This window comes from Quercus suber, unplaced genomic scaffold (assembly GCF_002906115.3).
Source record: "Quercus suber isolate HL8 unplaced genomic scaffold, Cork oak 2.0 scaffold_772, whole genome shotgun sequence".
In the NCBI taxonomy this organism is placed as follows: Eukaryota; Viridiplantae; Streptophyta; class Magnoliopsida; order Fagales; family Fagaceae; genus Quercus; species Quercus suber.
In genome coordinates this window covers 99,149-119,081 of record NW_027070208.1, presented here as the reverse complement: position 1 = coordinate 119,081, position 19,933 = coordinate 99,149, and the positions used below count along the sequence as shown (strand labels likewise).

The 19,933-nt window shown below is 31.7% G+C and overlaps 3 protein-coding genes across 3 annotated transcripts; 1 reads left to right on the top strand and 2 right to left on the bottom strand.

Moving 5' to 3' along the window:
* Positions 1-1,695: 1,695 nt before the first annotated feature.
* Positions 1,696-9,492, bottom strand: LOC111997477 (uncharacterized). The gene is made up of 6 exons (XM_024029572.2): positions 9,143-9,492; positions 6,320-6,578; positions 2,766-2,802; positions 2,557-2,662; positions 2,241-2,351; positions 1,696-2,090 (listed from the first exon to the last, which is right to left on the bottom strand). The coding sequence occupies exons 1-6, from the start codon at positions 9,317-9,319 to the stop codon at positions 1,974-1,976; spliced, it is 807 nt and encodes a 268-aa protein (XP_023885340.2). The 5' UTR covers positions 9,320-9,492; the 3' UTR covers positions 1,696-1,973.
* Positions 9,493-11,839: 2,347 nt separating this feature from the next.
* On the top strand, positions 11,840-14,342 carry LOC111997455 (pentatricopeptide repeat-containing protein At5g50990). The gene is given in 3 exon segments (XM_065767098.1): positions 11,840-12,013; positions 12,179-13,190; positions 13,192-14,342. Coding segments are annotated over 3 exon segments (1,635 nt in total). The 5' UTR covers positions 11,840-11,892; the 3' UTR covers positions 13,694-14,342.
* Positions 14,343-14,769: 427 nt separating this feature from the next.
* LOC111997478 (uncharacterized) lies at positions 14,770-18,953 on the bottom strand. The gene is made up of 5 exons (XM_065767099.1): positions 18,540-18,953; positions 15,779-15,815; positions 15,572-15,677; positions 15,252-15,362; positions 14,770-15,090 (listed from the first exon to the last, which is right to left on the bottom strand). Exons 1-5 carry the CDS (start codon positions 18,835-18,837, stop codon positions 14,974-14,976), a joined length of 669 nt encoding a protein of 222 aa, XP_065623171.1. The 5' UTR covers positions 18,838-18,953; the 3' UTR covers positions 14,770-14,973.
* Between the last annotated feature and the right edge of the window lie 980 nt (positions 18,954-19,933).

The following is a 19,933-nucleotide window of genomic DNA, read 5'->3' as shown; positions in this document are numbered from 1 at the left end:
TTACAATACCATGTCGCATATTTAAGTCATCTGCAAAGGATTCTACCTGCCACTTGGTGGGAATTATACTTTATGGCGGTCTACGTGGCTCGTCCGTCGCGTATTCAGGGTATGCATGTTGCCATGAACAGGGCAGCCCTATCGGTACGCAGCCAAGGCCAAGGCATGCAGCAGCCAAGGCGAAGGCACATCGCCATGGACATGTAGCCAAGGCCAAGGCATGCATGTCGCCAAAGCCAGGGTAGCCCCATCGGCACATAGCCAAGGCCAAGGCATGCAGCAGCCAAGGCTTTGCTGGTAGAGTGGAAAGAGTTGGGTTGAGTTCAAGGGTGTCATTCACCGATTCAAGGCAGGTGATCAGTCACACCCTGAAACAGAAGCAATATATAAAGTGTTGGAAGGGTTGATCCAACGGATCGAGTTGGAGGGATTTACCCCTGTGACAGGGTTGGTTTTGATGGATGTCTTTGAAGAGGAAAAGGAGGAAAATTTGAATGGTCATAGTGGAAAGTTGGCATTGGCCCATGGGCTCCTGAAAACTAGTCCTAGAACAGATATTAGGGTTTCGAAAAACCTGCGAATTTGTCATGACTATCATTGTTGGATAAAACTGGTTTCTAGAGTATTAGGTAGAGTGATAATTGTGAGAGATCGAATCCATTTTCACCGGTTTGAAGATGGTTTGTGTTCTTGTGGAGATTACTGGTAGTCAATCCCCAAAGGCAAATAGATATGTCCTTTTCGGTACATTCATAAGGTTAGAGTGCATAACCAACAGTTGCAATTCGGCTGATTGACTCTTGTTGCTAGTTGAAGAAAAGATCGAAGACTGTTTTATCAGCAACTTTAGTTGGCTGTCAAAGTTATGTGTCATTCAAAGAATTGAGGACAACTTGTTTGTTGGCAGCAGATGAAAATTTGGTCAACATCATTTGAATCACTTGATATAGCCATCAGGTTTTGGTGATATAGACTAAAGTTAGAGTTAGATGCTTAAGCAGAATGAAGAACAGCTGATCTCTGAAGCCTAATCAAATAGTTAAGGGTGCTCTAGTTGAAATGGCAATGCTAACAGATTTAGGTGAAGCCTCGCAAGAGTATACTTGTTACTAAAGAGTCCATGAGGTATGTTAATAGTTGCGAGTTGCTCAAATTTTTATTACCTTTTTTTTTTGTACTTGCAATTGTCATAGTGATTGGTACGATGTTGTGTAATTTTTATCTTTTTGTTGCTACGTCATCTTAGTGTGTTCTTCTAATTTCTTATGGCAATAATTTGTAAATTTCTATGACTCCAATTTGTCAGTGCTTTGAGATTTGATTATTGAATTTCTCCAATTCTTTTTGAATTTTACATGCTATTGGATACTTTTTTGTTGAATATACATGTAGTGTGAATCCAACCCACGAACCTGACGAAACCAACCCAACTCTACTCCTTGGGTTTGTTTTTGTGGGTTGTGTTGTAATTTACTTTAAGCCTTGGTTCAGGTTAGGCTCGGGGTGATATTTTTAACTCATTCGACCCAACCTGACCCACCATATATATTAGTTTATTTTATTACCCTTATTTTAATTTTTAATTCGATTTATTTTGGTATTTGAAAATTAGTTTTGATGAATTTGGTAATTTGGAACATAATTTAGGCACATTACGTGAATTATAATAATTAATTTATAAAAAAAGGGCTTAAATAGTTTTAAGAAAGTCCAAATGTTTATAAGAAATGAAACATGGAAGCACAAATGCACAAATCACCAGCTTAACCCGTCCTATGTGGGTTGGGAATTTCTCAACCCAAGAAGTTGAAAAAATTCTCCAACTTGACTCATGCACAGTCTTATATATCCTCACACAAATAGACATAAGTGAAAGGTACATCAATAATGCACTGGACCAAAGATACGCTAAGAAAGAAGAGCAATTTATCCGTTTTATGTTTCTTCTGTTTTTCTCCTGCTTAGTTGTTTAATTAGCTGTCCTGGGTTGGTACTAATGGCAGTTGGCCCCCGTATATCTCTGGGAGCTGGCTCTCATCAATCTCTTCAAGCAGAGTTGATTTTAAACTTTTGTTCTCTACAAATAATATCTGCACAGTATTGAAAGATAAAGAGTTAATCAACCATCATGAGATATATCTGTAAAAGCCCTATGAAGTGTGAATGCTCGGATATGTAATGCAGTATAACAGCATGTATGAAGTTTTCCACTCACTGAAGGTACGAAATCAAAATCTGACCTTCTTCTTGGTATTTTTGTCGATAAAGGGGTATACAATTTTCCATACTGTCATAAATATGTAAGGCGCATGGATGATAAAAACCTTCCCTAATCTTTCTGGGTAGAAGTCCTGCCATTACCATAAAGTTAGAAACAGCCTGTCATGAGCCATTTGAATGTAATAGTTTCATTGCAATGACTTTATGCTTATATATGCTCACTCTGTTTTCAGTTCTAATAATTACAGAAGTTGTATTTAGCTGTCAAAGATTTGAGTTTCTCAGATTCTCTCAATGGGTAGATCTTTTATCTGGGGAGTTTGTAAGTAATGTAACCTGCAAAATCGATAGCGCTCCAAGGTATGCACGGATGTCACTATTTGAATATCCCCATCCTTCAAGATCGGCAATGAAAGCAAATTTCTCTTGTCCTGGGGGCATCCTGATACATCAAGGTTAACCATTTATAGTCTATAATTACAGCAGTGTACTATTGAGTTTCCAATTCCAGCTTCACTGCGAATCGTGGATAAGGATAGAGATACCTTGAACACAATTTGTCGAGGCCATAGACTACAAAACCTGTACAACAAAAGAGTGCCTTGTATGAGCTAGAAGACTTGAACTTCAACAATACTAGAGTAAAACCAAGTTTTCTGCCTCTTCCCTCTAGTGGAGGTTTTATAAGCTCAATTATATATATAGACCAGAATAAAGGAGGTGATTAATCAAGACATATTTTGACTTGACTTTTTGTTTCAATCCACTTGGATAATCCATCCACCATTTTTGCTGTAAACTGAAACTACTAGTAAAGTTCTCTCATTCTCTTATAACTATTACTTTGAATTTTTACATTTCATGGAGAAATTGAATGAATAAATTATAAGGAAATGTAAAGGAATAAAATGTATTTAAATAATGGAAAGGAAAAGAAAAGAAAGGAATGTCATAGAATTAAGTTATATTGTTTGGACCCTTCTCAAAACAAAAAAAGTTATACTGTTTGGACATTTTAAAGAGTAATTCTAGAGATACAAAATTTTTTACAAATTTTTATTTTTATTTTTTATAAATGACTGATGTAGTGAATGGTTATTGATAAATGAAAAAATGATATTAATGTTAGACCTAGATGAAAACTGGTAATAAGTTGGCTACAACATCACTTTGAAAAAATGTTGTAAAATAGTTTGTGGCTTTAGTATTATCTCGTTTAAGGACACATTTGGTAAACTGTAATTGTGATTACATAGGAATAAGAATAGGTATTACAAGGAATACAAGATGATGTAATGTAATACTTATTGCTATTCATTTGTTTGATGACAACACAAAAATAGAACCCTAAAGACAATGGAATAAAAGCATTTTAAAAATTAAATTGTTTAAATTGTAACATTAGAATAAAATTTAAGATATATTTTAGAAAATATCTTATTCATATAATTATATTTCCAAAAATATATATATTTAATTTGAAAAAGAGATTAGTTATTTTTTAAAGATTTTTATTTTCGCAATTGGTATGTGCATATGGAAAGTTTGTTTATTTGGAAATAAATTAATTTTAGAAATTAATGCACTTACTAAAGAATTTCTATTATAGTTATTTTAGAGAGGAATAATTATTTTTATTTTAAAGAATAGTTATTCATAAGGAATAACGATTCCTTCCTTATACTAAAAACATAACAAAACTATTGAATAGCTAAATTATAGTAATGAAAATTACATTACAGTGCCTATTAAAATATACCAAATATACCTTAAGGGCATGTTTCATAGATTGTAATAGTGATTACCTAGGAATAGAAATAAGTATTACAAGGAATATAATATGCTGTAATGTAATATTTATTACTGTTCATTTGTTTGATTACAATACAAGAATAGAACCTTGAAACGATGGAATAAAAGAATTTTAAAAATCAAATTATTAAAATTGTAACAATAGAATAAAACTTAAGATATATTTTAGGAAATATCTTACTCATATAATTATATTTCCTAAAAAACAATATATATTTTTTAATTTGAAAAAAGGATTAGTTATCTTTTTAGCACAAAATTTAACTACAAAATTAGTTGTAGTCTAAGACTACCAAATTAGTTATAGTCTAAGGCTACAAAATTAGTTGTTGCCTAAGGCTACAACCTTATTAAATAAAATAAATATTACTACATATTTTGAAATTTTAACAATTGAATTACATGTTTTTTACGCTCTTAATACACATGTCAAATTGTGTGTCAATTGAATATTATTTACTACAATTTAAACAATGTATTGATGACAAAACAATTGATCTTTAAATTTCTTGAAAATTTACAAGCATGGAGGGTATAACAAGAAAATGCAATCCAATAGTGTATTATTCAAAATTCACACTCAATAAAAAAATATTGATTAAGGTTGTGTAGGGATGTTAGGCCCTAGGCCCAGAAGTTTAATGTAAATTTATTATAGTGGGCCCATAGCCCGAGCCGAGGATAATGATTATTCTGAATATGAGTAATTTTCATCAAAGAAGACCTTGTTAGTATGAAAAAGGTTTGGTTTTGGTGACAGAGGCTTAAGGAGGTGTTGGCTGAGGATAATATCTCCTTGTTAGACTGGAGCCGAGTTCAGAAGAAATGGCTTACTAATGCAGGAGAACCTCCCAGGAGGTTCTGTCGGTATAAATATTCACTGAATGGACATTGAACCAAAGGAAGTCCTAAGATATCTTAGGAACAAAGCTGTCACCACCGCATTTAATGTTCTGTAGCTACTTTCCTAGTTACATTAACGTGGAGAAGACCCCTGAACTGTGGAAAATTGGTTACCCCAAGATGTATAAGACTAGAGAGGGTGTCTGATGAGATAGACACTCAAGTGATGACTCTGATGCTTAACAAATGTAGGATGAAGATGCTGTGAAAGGAACTATATAAGGAATAAGGCCCTTCAAAAAAGGGGGGATCGGAGAAATCAGGAGGAAAAAGGAGAGAGTATTCAGGAATCATACTTGTAACCTAATTGAAAGATAATATAAACGAATAATGCACCTCGGACCTTGCCGAGGGTAACTTTTCTTCAAAATAATGTCATTTCATTCTCTTATTGTTAGATTTATTCCCAGGTTTATTTGGTCAACTACTGCCCAGTTTTTTAACTTATTCTCTATAAATTCATTGCTTTTGAGCTTTTTGGGCTTAAGCCATTCCATATAGTGGGCTACAAACTCAAAACAGGTCCTTATAGGTTGAAATCCTTTTTTTTTTTTTTTTTATGAGAAAAAAAGAAATGTTGTAACCTTATACTACAATCAATTTTGTAACTAAATTTTGTTTATTTTTTATGGTTTTTTTTTAATTTTTTTTTATTTCTGTAATTGTTTATGCATATGGAAAGTTTGTTTATTTGAAAATATATTAATTTTAGAAATTAATGCACCTATTAAGGAATAACTATTACAACTATTTTAGAGAGGAATAGTTATTCTTATTTTAAAGAATAACAATTGATAAAGAATGAATATTCCTTGTAATAAAAATATAACCAACTATTGAATAGCTAAATTATAGGAATAACTATTATGTTACAGTCTACCAAACATATCTTAAATAATAGAATGATAAGGAATGGAACATAAATATTTTTTTTTAGAATAAAAAAAGAAGAAGATTTATTATACTCCAATTTTTTTTTTTTTTTTTAAGAAAGATTTATTATACCCCCATTTATTATACCCTAAATAAATCTTTTTTAAGAGTGACATTAGAAGGAATGGAGTGGAATCATCTATAACAAAAGTATTATTATACTTGCATTTTAAAATAAAATGTTAAATGTATAAGGGTATTTTAGAAATTTTAGTGAAAATGTCACTAAATCTATTCATTCCCTCTAATTTAAACTCCTAAAAAGGAAAATAGTCTTTTCATTTCCTACGTTAAAACTCTTAAACAAGAAAATATAAAAAATATCTAAATTTATTCTTTTCATTTCATTCATTTATTATTTTTTTTTTTTCCATTTCTTCCTTCCAAACGAAGTGTCAAAGAAATTTTAACCTTTGTGTGAATAATTAACAAGAGAGGGAAAATAACATACGCTTGAATTCTTCTATTCCCCCTTCGGTTTGAAAATGTCTAGCACCCAGGACCACTGCTATGGGTCTTCCGGTCTTGTCAAATCCTTGAATAAACATCTTGTTTTGAGCAATTTCATGTGGAAGCTCTGATGCAGAAATTGAACCATTTGGAACAAAGGTTTGCCTCCATTTCAAGTACTTGAGGAATAAGGCAGAAGCCTTCTCCACATTTAAATCACGAGCACGAAGGAATCTTCTAATCATCAGATCATCTACTTCCTGCTTGTTAAAACACCTCATATCAAAATATCAGCAGCGGAAATGAAATTTAGGTGTCGCCATGTCTTCCACACTAAAACTAGTTAATCAATATATTTATGTATACGCCTGAAAAAAAGATTAGTGCAGGCTACTGATCTGTGAAAATAATATGGGTGATGAACGATTGTATTTAATGTAAATGGTATTTTAAGCATTTGAAAAATAGTGAATTTAATTACTTAATTATAATTTTAACATTCCCTTTAATAACTGTAGCCTAACACATAATATTTTTATTATTTAAAATGTAAGGTAGAGTAAAGACAAAAATTGATCTCATGATAATTCATTTTTAACATTTATGATGGCTAAGGAGGAAGATTTCGTATGTGTTTGGATTTGGATGAACCTGCATATGGCGTTTTGCGTTTTTCTCTTTTTTAATTTTCTTTATTTTTATTTTTTGCAGGCGTTTCAACCTTAGGTGACAAAGTGCACTGTTCACGTACTGTTCATGCACTATTCATAGAACCCATAACCACTTTATTCAGAAAAAAATATTAAAAATAGGTCCTACAGTACTATTCACACATTTAAAAATTATTTTGCTATAGTATTTTTAGTTTTAATTTTTAGCAAAATAAATTGTACCATAGATAAAGCTTATTTAGCTGAAACCGAAAACTTTTTTAGTTGAAAGTATCATAGATAAATCTAATAGCTAGTTGTAATAGTACCGTGAAACCTATAAATAATACAAAAAAAATGCAATGCGCTGGGCGGAGGCTAGGTGTCACACTTCCTCATTTAATAGTTGGCCCCCCTATGAGAAAAACTTGCCCCTCCTCCAATTCGTAGCCATAAAAATTCCCCACCTCAAATTCCTACTTTTAATCTTTTTGACTTTTCCTTCCTTCTCTAAGACATGTCAGCCATTTCCCACATTTTCTTTTCTTGAGTGAGGCCATATCCCATAGCTATTCAAGGACAGATGTTCTACTGGTGTGGGAATTATCATTAGAGAGTAGAGACTATGAGGGTACAGTATTAGACTGTTAGTAGGAATGAAATTGATTTTAAATTTAGTTGAGATTAATGAAATTGATTTTGAATTTATTTTTTACTATAATAGTCTAATTTGGTTGAATTTAATTGTTATTTATTTTATAGTTGCTTATAGTGAGTTTGTTATATTTAATTTCTATGAATATTATTTCTTGTAAATGTAGTCTAATTTTGGTTAGATTTAATGCTTTTTTTTTTTCCTAAAACTAATGCAGGAAGACATGTATATATGTCATACTTTGTATTTTTCTTGAATTAAAAAATCAATATGATAATATTATCTCGACCCTTCTAACCAAAAATTTCTGGCTACGCCCCTAAATGCGCTTATAAATAGTACCAGAAATAAGCTGATTTTTTCAGCTATCCCAAACGCAACACTCTATTTGGGGGCTGATGAAAGTTTATTTTAGTTTTTAGCTTCATTTTGGTAATATTTATGGGTTCCGTTGTACTTTTTAGTATTATTTAGGGTCTTATTATACTATTTAACTAGCTTTTAATTTAATTTAATTTTTTTTTACGCTTTATGGCAAAGTTTATGTTCTCAAATGGATCTTTAATGTGCTTTGTTGCTTCACTTCGGTGCCACATTAGTCTAGTGCCTCACTTATGGAGAAGTAGTTTTGCTTCCTTTTCTTTATTAAAGGCCTCACATGTGTTGAGATCGGCTAATTCTTGGAATCACTTAGCCCAAGACCTCTTTTGTAAGGGCCATTATTATGGATGGAGATTCTAATTAAATAATTGGTGCTTTTAATTGATACTCTTAGGGCATTTGTTAATGGACAATTTTAAGAAAGTTTTAATATCATTTTCATGGAAATATAAAAAACTGTAGAGAAAGAAAAAGTAAATTGTTTTTTCTTTTTTCCATAAAATGAATCTTAAAATATTTTCTAAACTAATACAATTAGGACATCCGTTAACTAAATGGTGTTAAAAGTAAAGATCAAATTTGCTTAGAGTCTTCGCACAATCACACCTACGGTTAGGGGACAAGAGTCATGCCTAAAAAGAAGCACACATAATTTATATTACTGTAGATTTTAATTAACTCAACTGGTTGAATCTCTTGTTAAAAAAGAAAATCAATTAGTATTTTAATATAATGATAAAGAGAATATTATAGATTGAAATTATCTCTTAAAAGAAAAAGATTATATTATGGAACGTAGCAATAGCATTACTCGTTATGTTATACGGCTGGCCTGGCCTGGCCTGGCTATGCAGTCGCTGGAGAGTAATTAGTAGAGTGGCTGACGTTCTGACTGATCCATCATCGAACCAAGCCATTGTGTTGAGAATATATAATCAATATTGGTATAGCAGTTTTAATTATGGACAGCGCCTAGGACTAGGAGTATTGTATTATCCTTGTTATTGCATTTTGAGAGTACTAAATCTTCTTACCAATAAGTTGAAATATGAGTTTTGCATGAAAATAAGTGTAAAAAAAAAAACATATGCAAAATTAAAGAAACGACATGGTTAGGAATTAAGGAAGATTATGGCACCTTGGAGGAGGGATCCTGGGTTTCCACAAAGGATCTCATAAGTCGAATTCTGGTCAGCTCAATCTTATTATTGCTTTTCAAGCGGTTGTCTTCATCATGATATCTTCCTCCTGCTTCTTCTAATTCTGTGCTTTCTCGAGACTCACTTTTGTTGGAGTTCATCATCATCATGTACATCAACTTCCTGCCTTCTCTCTTCTTCGTTCTTTATTCTCTGATTTCTCAGTACACTAGCTCTCTCAACACATTCTAAGACTGATGACTAACAACAAACAGCTTTAAATGAGAGGCAATTAAGCTGAACAGTAGTAATGGGGTTCTAGTGCTACATAAAAAATTAGCTGCCCATACCAAAACTATAATGAATCAAAAAGTACGGATTTTTATCGATTATTGGCAATAAGATAAGCTGGTTCCGGTGAGGTGGCCCCTTTCTTGACCTGGCAAAGTATATAAAAATATGTGTAATATTGTTTGAGCATTGAAAACTATTGTTTAAAATGCAGTACCAAATGCCCTCTTAATATCCTGACTTAGAGAAAAATATCCGTCTTGACTATGGTTTTTTTTTTTGACTTAGAGTATTAAAAAAAAATAAATAAAGGCTAGTTAAAAATTGATTGGTGTCTTGATATAATGATAAAGATTTATTATTAAAAGTAAACGCGGGTGAAAACTCTTTTAAGGTAAAGTGCTTTATGTTGCAGTTAGGATTGTAAACGAGCCAAGCTTTGCCAAGTAGTATGTGTTTGAGTTTGGCTTGTCAATAAAAATCAAATGCTCAAGCTTGGCTTGAGCTTGAGACAACCCTAAAAACAATGTTTGAACTCGAGTTTGTGAGAATGCCAAAAAGTTTGAGCTCGGCTTGGCTTGACTTGATTAATTAGTCAAGCCAAGCTTGTGCCTAATACCAAGCTCAAACTCGAGCTCAAGTCAAGTTTTTTAGCTTAGGATCCAAAAAAATTGCATCATCAAATGCTTATATCACCAAAAATCAAGTAAACAAATATATATATATATATATTAATATATATATATATATAATATACTTATTTTATCATGCTTCTAACACCCGTGATTAGAATTTGTTCAAATTACAACTATACATAATTAAATCCATCCATCATCATTTGTTGTCTATAGCTTGAGTAATTGTTCAAAATACAATTTTTACATCCATATTTGTTATTCATACAACTATAATCTTCACAAATCTAAATAAATTAACATTCCAAAACATATATATATATATATATGAATAAACAAATTATAAATTAACATTCTAAAACATATGTATAATGTCATAATAATAAGTTTATTTAGTAAATATATATCAAGCTATAAATGAGCTTAACCTCGGCATGTTTTGTATTGAGCTCTATTGTTCATGAGCTTGTCCACGAACAATTTTTTTTGCTTGAGCTCAGCTTGTTTATCAAATAAGCCTAAAATTAAGGCTCAAGTTTGGATTATTTATAAATAAACAAATATGAACGAGTTTTTTATTGAACCAAGCCCAAGTTATTCATAAATGGCTTAGTTCGTTTACCGTCCTAGCTATAGTTAGTACAATGCTGGCAAAGAAACGTGCTGATGGGGCAACTAATGATAATTCAAACCCAACTACCTTCCTTTAATGTTCAACAAGCTATGCATGACCTATCTACATTTAATGAGCCCTTATTGGTCTTCAACTAGCTATGCACGCAAATAATAGCTGGCAGTATATGCCATATACCCTTACGTTCTAACAACCATGGGTCTAACAGGCCTGCTGGCAAAATATCTACCAACCATGGCTCTAATAGGCCGGCTAATCAATTGATAGATAATGACATAAAGAAATTTAAAACAGAATATAGAGACAGAAATTTGTTATAATCTTCGCACTGCCCTTTGGCACAGGAACCGACATATAATAAAAGAAATTTTTTTTTTTTTTTGGAGAAACTATAATACAAGTACTTTGTAAGAAAGAATTTAATGAAAATAATAATTGCACCTCTTTTACAGTTTTCTTTATGATTTATGAATGGATTGACATATCCTTTAGTTTGACGAATATACCCTTTCAAAAAAAAGTTTGACGAATATACCAAGTAGACCTCAGAATATAGTAAATGACATATTTACACATTTTATAGTAATCTCAAACACTTACATAAAAGATGTTTTAATAAAAGAAGTTTCTCAACTATTGCTAGAATCCCCTTTATTTAGAATTAACGGCTTTGAAACAAAACTATATCTCACTCGAAAAAAAAGAAAAAGAAATGGTACCTCAAACTTACTTTTGGCATAATTTATTTCTTGATGTGTGTGATTGCAGCACAAGAAGACCACATTGGATCCAAATTCAAACATATCATATGGATATACTTGATTATCTTTCAAAAAGTTCCACAACATTTTTACAATATTTTCAAAATAAATTATAGGTAGTTAGTTATTATTGGTTCAAATTTGAACCTAACATTAAAATTATTTTTTTATCCCAACAATAACAACTTAACATTTATAATTTATTGTAAAAATGTTGTCCGCGTCTCATTTCTGGGAAGGAAAAAGTGTGGGTAAGTTATAACATTTGGGACATGGGCCAAAGCAGGTAGAGAAGAAGGAGCCGTATGGGCCGAGAAGTAAATGTCCAGCCCAGTACTAGAAAGAAGTAGTGAGTAATGAGAATCTCTTCTCACTTCTCACTTCTCAGTAATGAGAAGAATGTTTTGTAATGTAAAAGGAAGGAATGAATGATGGCGATTGTGATGATGCAGAGAGCAAAGAGTCTCACTTGTTGTCCAATCACCCTCACCTTCACCTTCACCTTCAACTGGAATTCTCTCTGTTTCCATTCTGCTGCTAACATCGAAGGTTAGGTGCCTCTCCTCTCCTCTTCACCTTCCAGTGTACTTTTATTTTTGGCTTTTTTATTACATACAATACAAGAGGAGAGAATGTAAAACTCAGTTGCTACTTGCTATTGTAGCTTTGAATTCGCATATTGATTTATCTACCTCTGTCCATTCTTTCATTCAGACTATCAAACACTCTACCGTGTTCTTGAAGCCTGCAAACACTCCTTTAATTCCGCAACCGCAACTCAAACCCATGCAAGAATAATCAAATTTGGCTATGGAGCCTATCCTTCTCTTGTAGCTATATTAATATCAACTTATGCTCACTGTCATCGCCTCAATCTCGCTCGTCGACTTATTCATCAGATTTTTTCTTGGGATTTTGATTTGGTCTCTGTCAATATAGTTATTGAAAGACTTATGAGGATTGGAGAATGTAATTTTGCAAAGAAGGTGTTTGATAAAATGCCCACAAGGGATACGGTAACATGGAACTCGGTCATTGGGGGTTATGTTAAGAATGCACGGTTTGAGGAGGCTTTGACATTCTTCAGGGAGATGCTGAGCTCAAATGTTGAACTGGATGCGTTTACATTTGCTTCTATACTAACTGGGTGTGCAAGGCTCGGAGCTCTTAATCATGCTTATTGGGTACATGATCATATGATTTAGAAAAAAATTGAACTCAATTTTATACTGAGTTCTGCACTGGTAGACATGTACTCCAAGTGTGGTGCAATCCAAACTGCTAAACAAGTTTTTGAGAGTGTAAGGCGCGATGATGTGTCTGTTTGGAATGCAATGATCCATGGCCTAGCAATTCATGGTCTTGGTTTGGATGCAATTTCAATATTCTCAAAGATGGAGGATGAACATGTTTTACCTGATTCAATAACTTTCATTGGAATTTTAACGGCATGTAGCCACTGTGGTTTGGTTGAACAAGGTCGCAAACACTTTGATTTAATGACAAGTTGTTACTCGATTCAGCCACAACTTCAGCATTATGGAGCTATGGTTGATCTCTTAGGTCGAGTGGGGCTTTTGGAAGAGGCTCATGCCATAATTGACTCAATGCCAATGGAGCCAGATATTGTTATATGGAGGGCACTTCTTAGCGCTTGTAGAACTTATGGGAAGCCAGAATTAGGTGAGGTTGCAATTGCAAATATATCCCGTCTCAGGAGTGGAGACTGTGTTGCTCTCAAATATCTATTGCTCTGTAAAGAGATGGGATAGTGCTGAGAGAGTGAGAGAAATGATGAAAAAGACAGGAATTCGTAAAAATCATGGACAGAGTTGGGTTGAGTTCAGGGGTGTCATTCACCGATTCAAGGCAGGTGATCGGTCACACCCTGAAACAGAAGCAATATATAAAGTGTTGGAAGGGTTGATCCAACGGATCAAGTTGGAGGGATTTACCCCTGTGACAGGGTTGGTTTTGATGGATGTCTCTGAAGAGGAAAAGGAGGAAAATTTGAATTGTCACAGTGAAAAGTTGGCATTGGCCTATGGGCTCCTAAAAACTAGTCCTGGAACAGATATCAGGGTTTCGAAAAACCTGCAAATTTGTCATGACTGTCATTGTTGGATAAAACTGGTTTCTAGAGTATTAGGCAGAGTGATAATTGTGAGAGATCGAATCTGTTTTCACCGGTTTGAAGATGGTTTGTGTTCTTGTGGAGATTACTGGTAGTCAATCCCCAAAGGCAAATAGATATGTCCTTTTCGGTACATTCATAAGATTAGAGTGCATAACCAACAGTTGCAATTCGGCTGATTGGCTGATTGACTCTTGTTGCTAGTTGAAGAAAAGATCAAAGACTGTTTTATCAGCAACTTTTGTTGGCTGTCAAAGTTATGTGTCATTCAAAGAATTGAGGACAACTTGTTTGTTGGCAGCAGATGAAAATTTGATCAACATCATTTGAATCACTTGATACAGCCATCAGGTTTTGGTGATATAGACTAAAGTTAGAGTTAGACGCTTAAGCAGAATGAAGAACAGCTGATCTCTTAAGCCTAATCAAATAGTTGAGGGTGCTCTAGTTGAAATGGCAATGCTAACAGATTTAGGTGGAGCCTTGCAAGAGTATACTTCTTACTAAAGAGTCCATGAGGTATGTTAATAGTTGCGAGTTGCTCAAATTTTTATTAATTTTTCTTTTTTGTACTTGCAATTGTCACAGTGATTGGTACGATGTTGTGTAATTTTTATCTTTTTGTTGCTACGTCATTGTAGTGTGTTCTTCTAATTTCTTATGGCAATAATTTGTAAATATCTATGACACAAATTGGTCAGTGCTTTGAGATTTGATTATTGAATTTCTCCAATTCTTATTGAATTTTACATGCTATTGGATACTTGTTTGTTGAATATATATATATATATATAGTGTGAATCTAACCCACAAACCTGACAAAACTGACCCAACTCTACTCCTTGAGTTGGTTTTTGTGGGTTGGGTTGTAATTTATTTTGAGCCTTGGTTCAGATCAGGTTTGGGGTGATATTTTTAACTCATTTGACCCAACCTTTCCCACCATATATATTAGTTTATTTTATTACCCTTATTTTAATTTTTAATTCGATTTATTTTGGTATTTGAAAATTAGTTTTGATGAATTTGGTAATTTGGAACATAATTTAGGCACATTACGTGAATTATAATAATTAATTTATAAAAAAGGGGGCTTAAATAGTTTTAAGAAAGTCCAAATTTTTATAAGAAATGAAACATGTAAGCACAAATGCACAAATCACCAGCCTAACCCGACTTATGTGGGTTGGGAATTTCTCAACCCAACAAGTTGAAAAAATTCTCCAACTTGACCCATGCACAATTATATATCCTCATACAGATAGGCATAAGTGAAAGGTACATCAATAATGCACTGGACCAAAGATATGCTAAGAAAGAAGAGCAATTTATCCATTTTATGTTTCTTCTGTTTTTCTCCAGCTCAGTTGTTTAATTAGCTGTCCTGGGTTGGTACTAATGGCAGTTGGCCTCCGTATATCTTTGGGAGCTGGCTCTCATCAATCTCTTCAAGCAGAGTTGATTTTAAACTTTTGTTCTCTACAAATAATAACTGCACAGTATTGGAAGATAAAGAGTTAATCATCCATCATGAGATATATCTGTAAAAGCCCAAGTATTTGTCTTTGAAGTGTGAATGCTCGGATATGTAATGCAGTCTAACAGCATGTAAGAAGTTTTCCACCCAATGAAGGTACAAAATCAAAATCTGACCTTCTTCTTGGTATTTTTGTCGATAAAGGGGTATACAATTTTCCATACTGTCATAAATATGTAAGGCGCATGGATGATAAAAACCTTCCCTAATCTTTCTGGGTAGAAGTCCTGCCATTTCCATAAAGTTAGAAAAAGCCTGTCATGAGCCATTTGAATGTAATCGTTTCATTGCAATGACTTTTATGCTTATATATGCTCACTATGTTTTCAGTCCTAATAATTACAGAAGTTGTATTTAGCTGTCAAAGATTTGAGTTTCTCAGATTCTCTCAATGGGTAGTAGATCTTTTATCTGGGGAGTTTGTAAGTAATGTAACCTGCAAAATCGATAGAGCTCCAAGGTATGCACGGATGTCACTATTTGAATATCCCCATCCTTCAAGATCGGCAATGAAAACAAATTTCTCTTGTCCCGGGGGCATCCTGATACATCAAGGTTAACCATTTAGTCTATAATTACAGTAGTGTACCATTGAGTTTGCAATTCCAGCTTCACTGTGAATCATGGATAGGGATAGAGATACCTTGAACACAATTTGTCGAGACCATACACTACATAACCTGTACAACAAAAGTGTGCCTTGTATGAGCTAAAAGACTTCAACTTCAACAATACTAGAGTAAAACCAAGTTTTCTGCCTCTTCCCTCTAGTGGAGGTTTTATAAGCTCAATTATACATGTAGACCAGAATAAAGGAGGTGATTAATCAAGACTTATTTTGACTTGACTTTTTGTTTCAATGCACTTGGATAATCCATCCACCATTTTTGCTGTAAACTGAAACTGCTACTAAAGTTCTCTCATTCTCTTATAATTATTACTTTGAATTTTTACATTTCCTAGAGAAATTGAATGAATAAATTATAAGGGAATGTAAATGAATGAAATGTATTTAAATAATGGAAAGGAAAAGAAAAGAAAGGAATGTAATAGAATTAAGTTATATTGTTTGGACATTTTAAAGAGTAATTCTAGAGATACAAAATCTTTTACAAATTTTTTTTTTAATTTTATAAATTACCGATGTGTTGAGTGGTTATTGGTAAATGAAAAAGTGATGTTAATGGTGAACTTAGATGAAAACTGGTAAAAAGTTGGCTACAACATCACTTTGTAAAAATGTAGTAAAATAGTTTGTGACTGTAGTATTATCCCGTTTAAGAGCACATTTGGTAAATTGTAATTGTGATTACTTCGGAATAAGAATAAGTATTACAAGGAATACAAGATGATATAATGTAATACTTATTACTATTCATTTGTTTGATGACAACACAAGAATAGAACCCTAAAGACAATGGAATAAAAGCATTTTAAAAATTACATTGTTTAAATTGTAACATTAGAATAAAATTTAAGATATATTTTAGAAAATATCTTATTTATATAATTATGTTTTCAAAAATATATATATTTAATTTGAAAGAGAGATTTGTTATTTTTTTAAGATTTTTTATTTTCGTAATCGGTACGTGCATATTGAAAGTTTGTTTATTTGGAAATATATTAATTTTAGAAATTAATGCACTTATTAAAGAATATCTATTATAGTCATTTTAGAGAGGAATAATTATTCTTATTTTAAAGAATAGTTATTCATAAGAAATGACGATTTCTTGTAATAAAAATATAACAAAACTATTGAATAACTAAATTATAGTAATAAAAATTATATTACAGTGTCTATTACAATCTACCAAATATACCTTAAGGGCACGCTTGGTAAATTGTAATAATGATTACCTAGAAATAGTAATAAGTATTATAAGAAATACAAGATGTTGTAATGTAATATTTATTACTGTTCATTTGTTTGATGACAATACAAGGATAGAACCCTTAAAACGATGGAATAAAAGAATTTTAAAAATCAAATTATCAAAATTGTAACATTAGAATAAAATTTAAGATATATTTTAGGAAATATCTTACTCATATAATTATATTTCCTAAAAAATATATGTTAATTTGAAAAAGAGATTAGTTATTTTTTTAGAACAAAATTTAGTTACAAAATTGGTTATAGTCTAAGACTACAAAATTGGTTGTTGCCTAAGACTACAACCTTATTAAATAAAATAAATATTACTACATATTTTGAAAATTTAATAGTTGAATTGCATGTTTTTTACGCTCTTAATACACATGTTAAATTGTGTATCAATCGAATATTATTTACTATATGATCTATAAACTTATATTTTATGTAGAATTTTAAATTATAAAAGCTTGCAATTTAAACAGTTTATTGATGACAAAACAATTGATCTTTAATTTTCTAGAAAATTTACAAATTTAGAAGATATAAGAAGAAAATGTAATCCAATAGTGTATTATTCAAAATTTATCTTCAATAAAAAAAATAATGAGTAAGGTTGTAACATTTTTTTTTTTTTTTTGAGAAAAAAAGTAATATTGTAACTTTATACTACAATCAATTTTGTAACTAAATTTTATTCAGTTTTTATGGTTTTCTTTATTTTTTATTTCTGTAATTGTTTATGTATATGGAAAGTTTGTTTACTTGAAAATATATTAATTTTAGAAATTAATATACCTACTAAGGAATAACTATTACAACTATTTTAAAGAGGAATAGTTATTCCTTATTTTAAAGAATAACTATTTATAAAGAATGACTATTCCTTGTAATAAAAACATAAACAACTATTGAATAGCTAAATCATAGGAATAACTATTACATTACAATGCATATTACAGTCTACCAAACATATCCTAAATAATAGAATGATAAGGAATGGAACATAAATAATAAGTTTTTTTTTTAGAAAAAAAGAAGAAGAAGATTTATTATACTCCAATTTTTTTTTTCAAAGAAAGATTTATTATACTCCCATTTATTATACCCTAAATAAATCTTTTTTAAGAGTGACATTAAAAGGAATGGAGTGGAATCATCTATAAAAAAAGTATTATTATCCTCTACCGCTTGCCATTAAAAAAAAAAAGTATTATTATACTCGCATTTTAAAATAAAATGTTAAATGTAGAAGGGTATTTTAGGAATTTTAGTGAAAATGTCACTAAACCTTATTCATTTCCTCTCATTTAAACTCTTAAAAAAGAAAATAGTATTTTTATTCCCTATATTAAAACTCTTAAACAAGAAAATAGAAAAAATATCTAAAATTATTCTTTTCATTCTATTCTATTCTTTTCTTTTCTTTTTCTTTTTCTTTTTCTTTTTCCAAAACGAAGTGTTAAGCTCCAAAGAAATTTTAACCTTTGTGTGAATACTTGACAAGAGAGGGAAAATAACATACGCTTGAATTCTTCAATTCCCCCTTTGGTTTGAAAATGTCTAGCACCAAGGACCACTGCTATGGGTCTTCTTGTCTTGTCAAATCCTTGAACAAACATCTTATTTTGTGCAATTTCAAGTGGAAGCTCTGATGCAGAAATTGAACCATTTGGAACAAAGGTTTGCCTCCATTTCAAGTACTTGAGCAATAAGGCAGAAGCCTTCTCCACATTTAAATCACGAGCACGAAGGAATCTTCTAATCATCAGATCATCTACTACCTGCTTGTTAAAACACATATGATATTTAGGTGTCGCCATGTCTTCCACACTAAAACTAGTTAATCAATATATTTGTGTATATGCCTGAAAAAAAGATTAGTGCAGGCAGCTGATCTGTGAAAATAATATGGTTCACGAACAATTGTATTTCTAAACAAGGCAAACTTAATGTAAATGGTATTTTAAGCACTTGAAAAATAGTGAATTTAATTACTTAAATATAATTTTAACACTCCCTTTAATAATTGGAGCCTAACACATAAGATTTTTATTATTTAAAATGTGAGGTAGGAGTAAAGACAAAAATTGATCTCATGATAATTCATTTTTAACATTTATGATGGCTGAGAAAGAAGATTTCATCTCGAATATTCTTGAAGGTGATGCACTAGATTCTGTTTGCCGTTTGGAAAGAGCTTATTTAGTTGAAACTGATTTTTGTTTTTTGTTTTTTTTTTGGCAGAAAGTACCGTAGATAAAACTAATATCTAGCTGAAATAGTACAGTAAGACTCATAAATAATACAAAAAAAGTGCAATAGAGCCTATGAATAGTATAAAAAATAAGCTCAAAAGTAAAATAAGTATATGTTTGGATTGCATTGAAAACAGCAGATGTGCGGGTCTGCGATTTTTGTGTGGGTCCCATGCATTGTTCACGGGACCCGCAATTACGGATTTCAGCAAATTTTTCTTTAAAATTGAGTCCCACGACACTATTCACATATTTTAAAATTATTTTGTTACAGTATTTTCAATTTTCAGTAATAAGCGGTATCTAAACAGATCTTAAGTTGACTTTTTCAGCTATCCCAAATGCAACGCTCTGTTTGGGAGCTGATGAAAGTTTTAGCTTATTTTAGTTTTTAGCTTTATTTTGGTACTATTCATGAGTTCCGTTGCACTTTTTAATACTATTTGTAAGGACGCTATTTGTAGCCCAAGCCCAAAAGAGTTGGGATGTAAGCCCAATGAGTCTAAATACAATAGATTTGTAGAGAATGGGTGTAGGAGCTGGGCTTTTTGCAAATTGGACAACGGCTAGTAAATATTTGAAATATGAACAAGCAAGAAAATACACTTAAAACTCGATGAAATGAATGTTTGAGGAGATTAATTATGAATTGAACCAATAT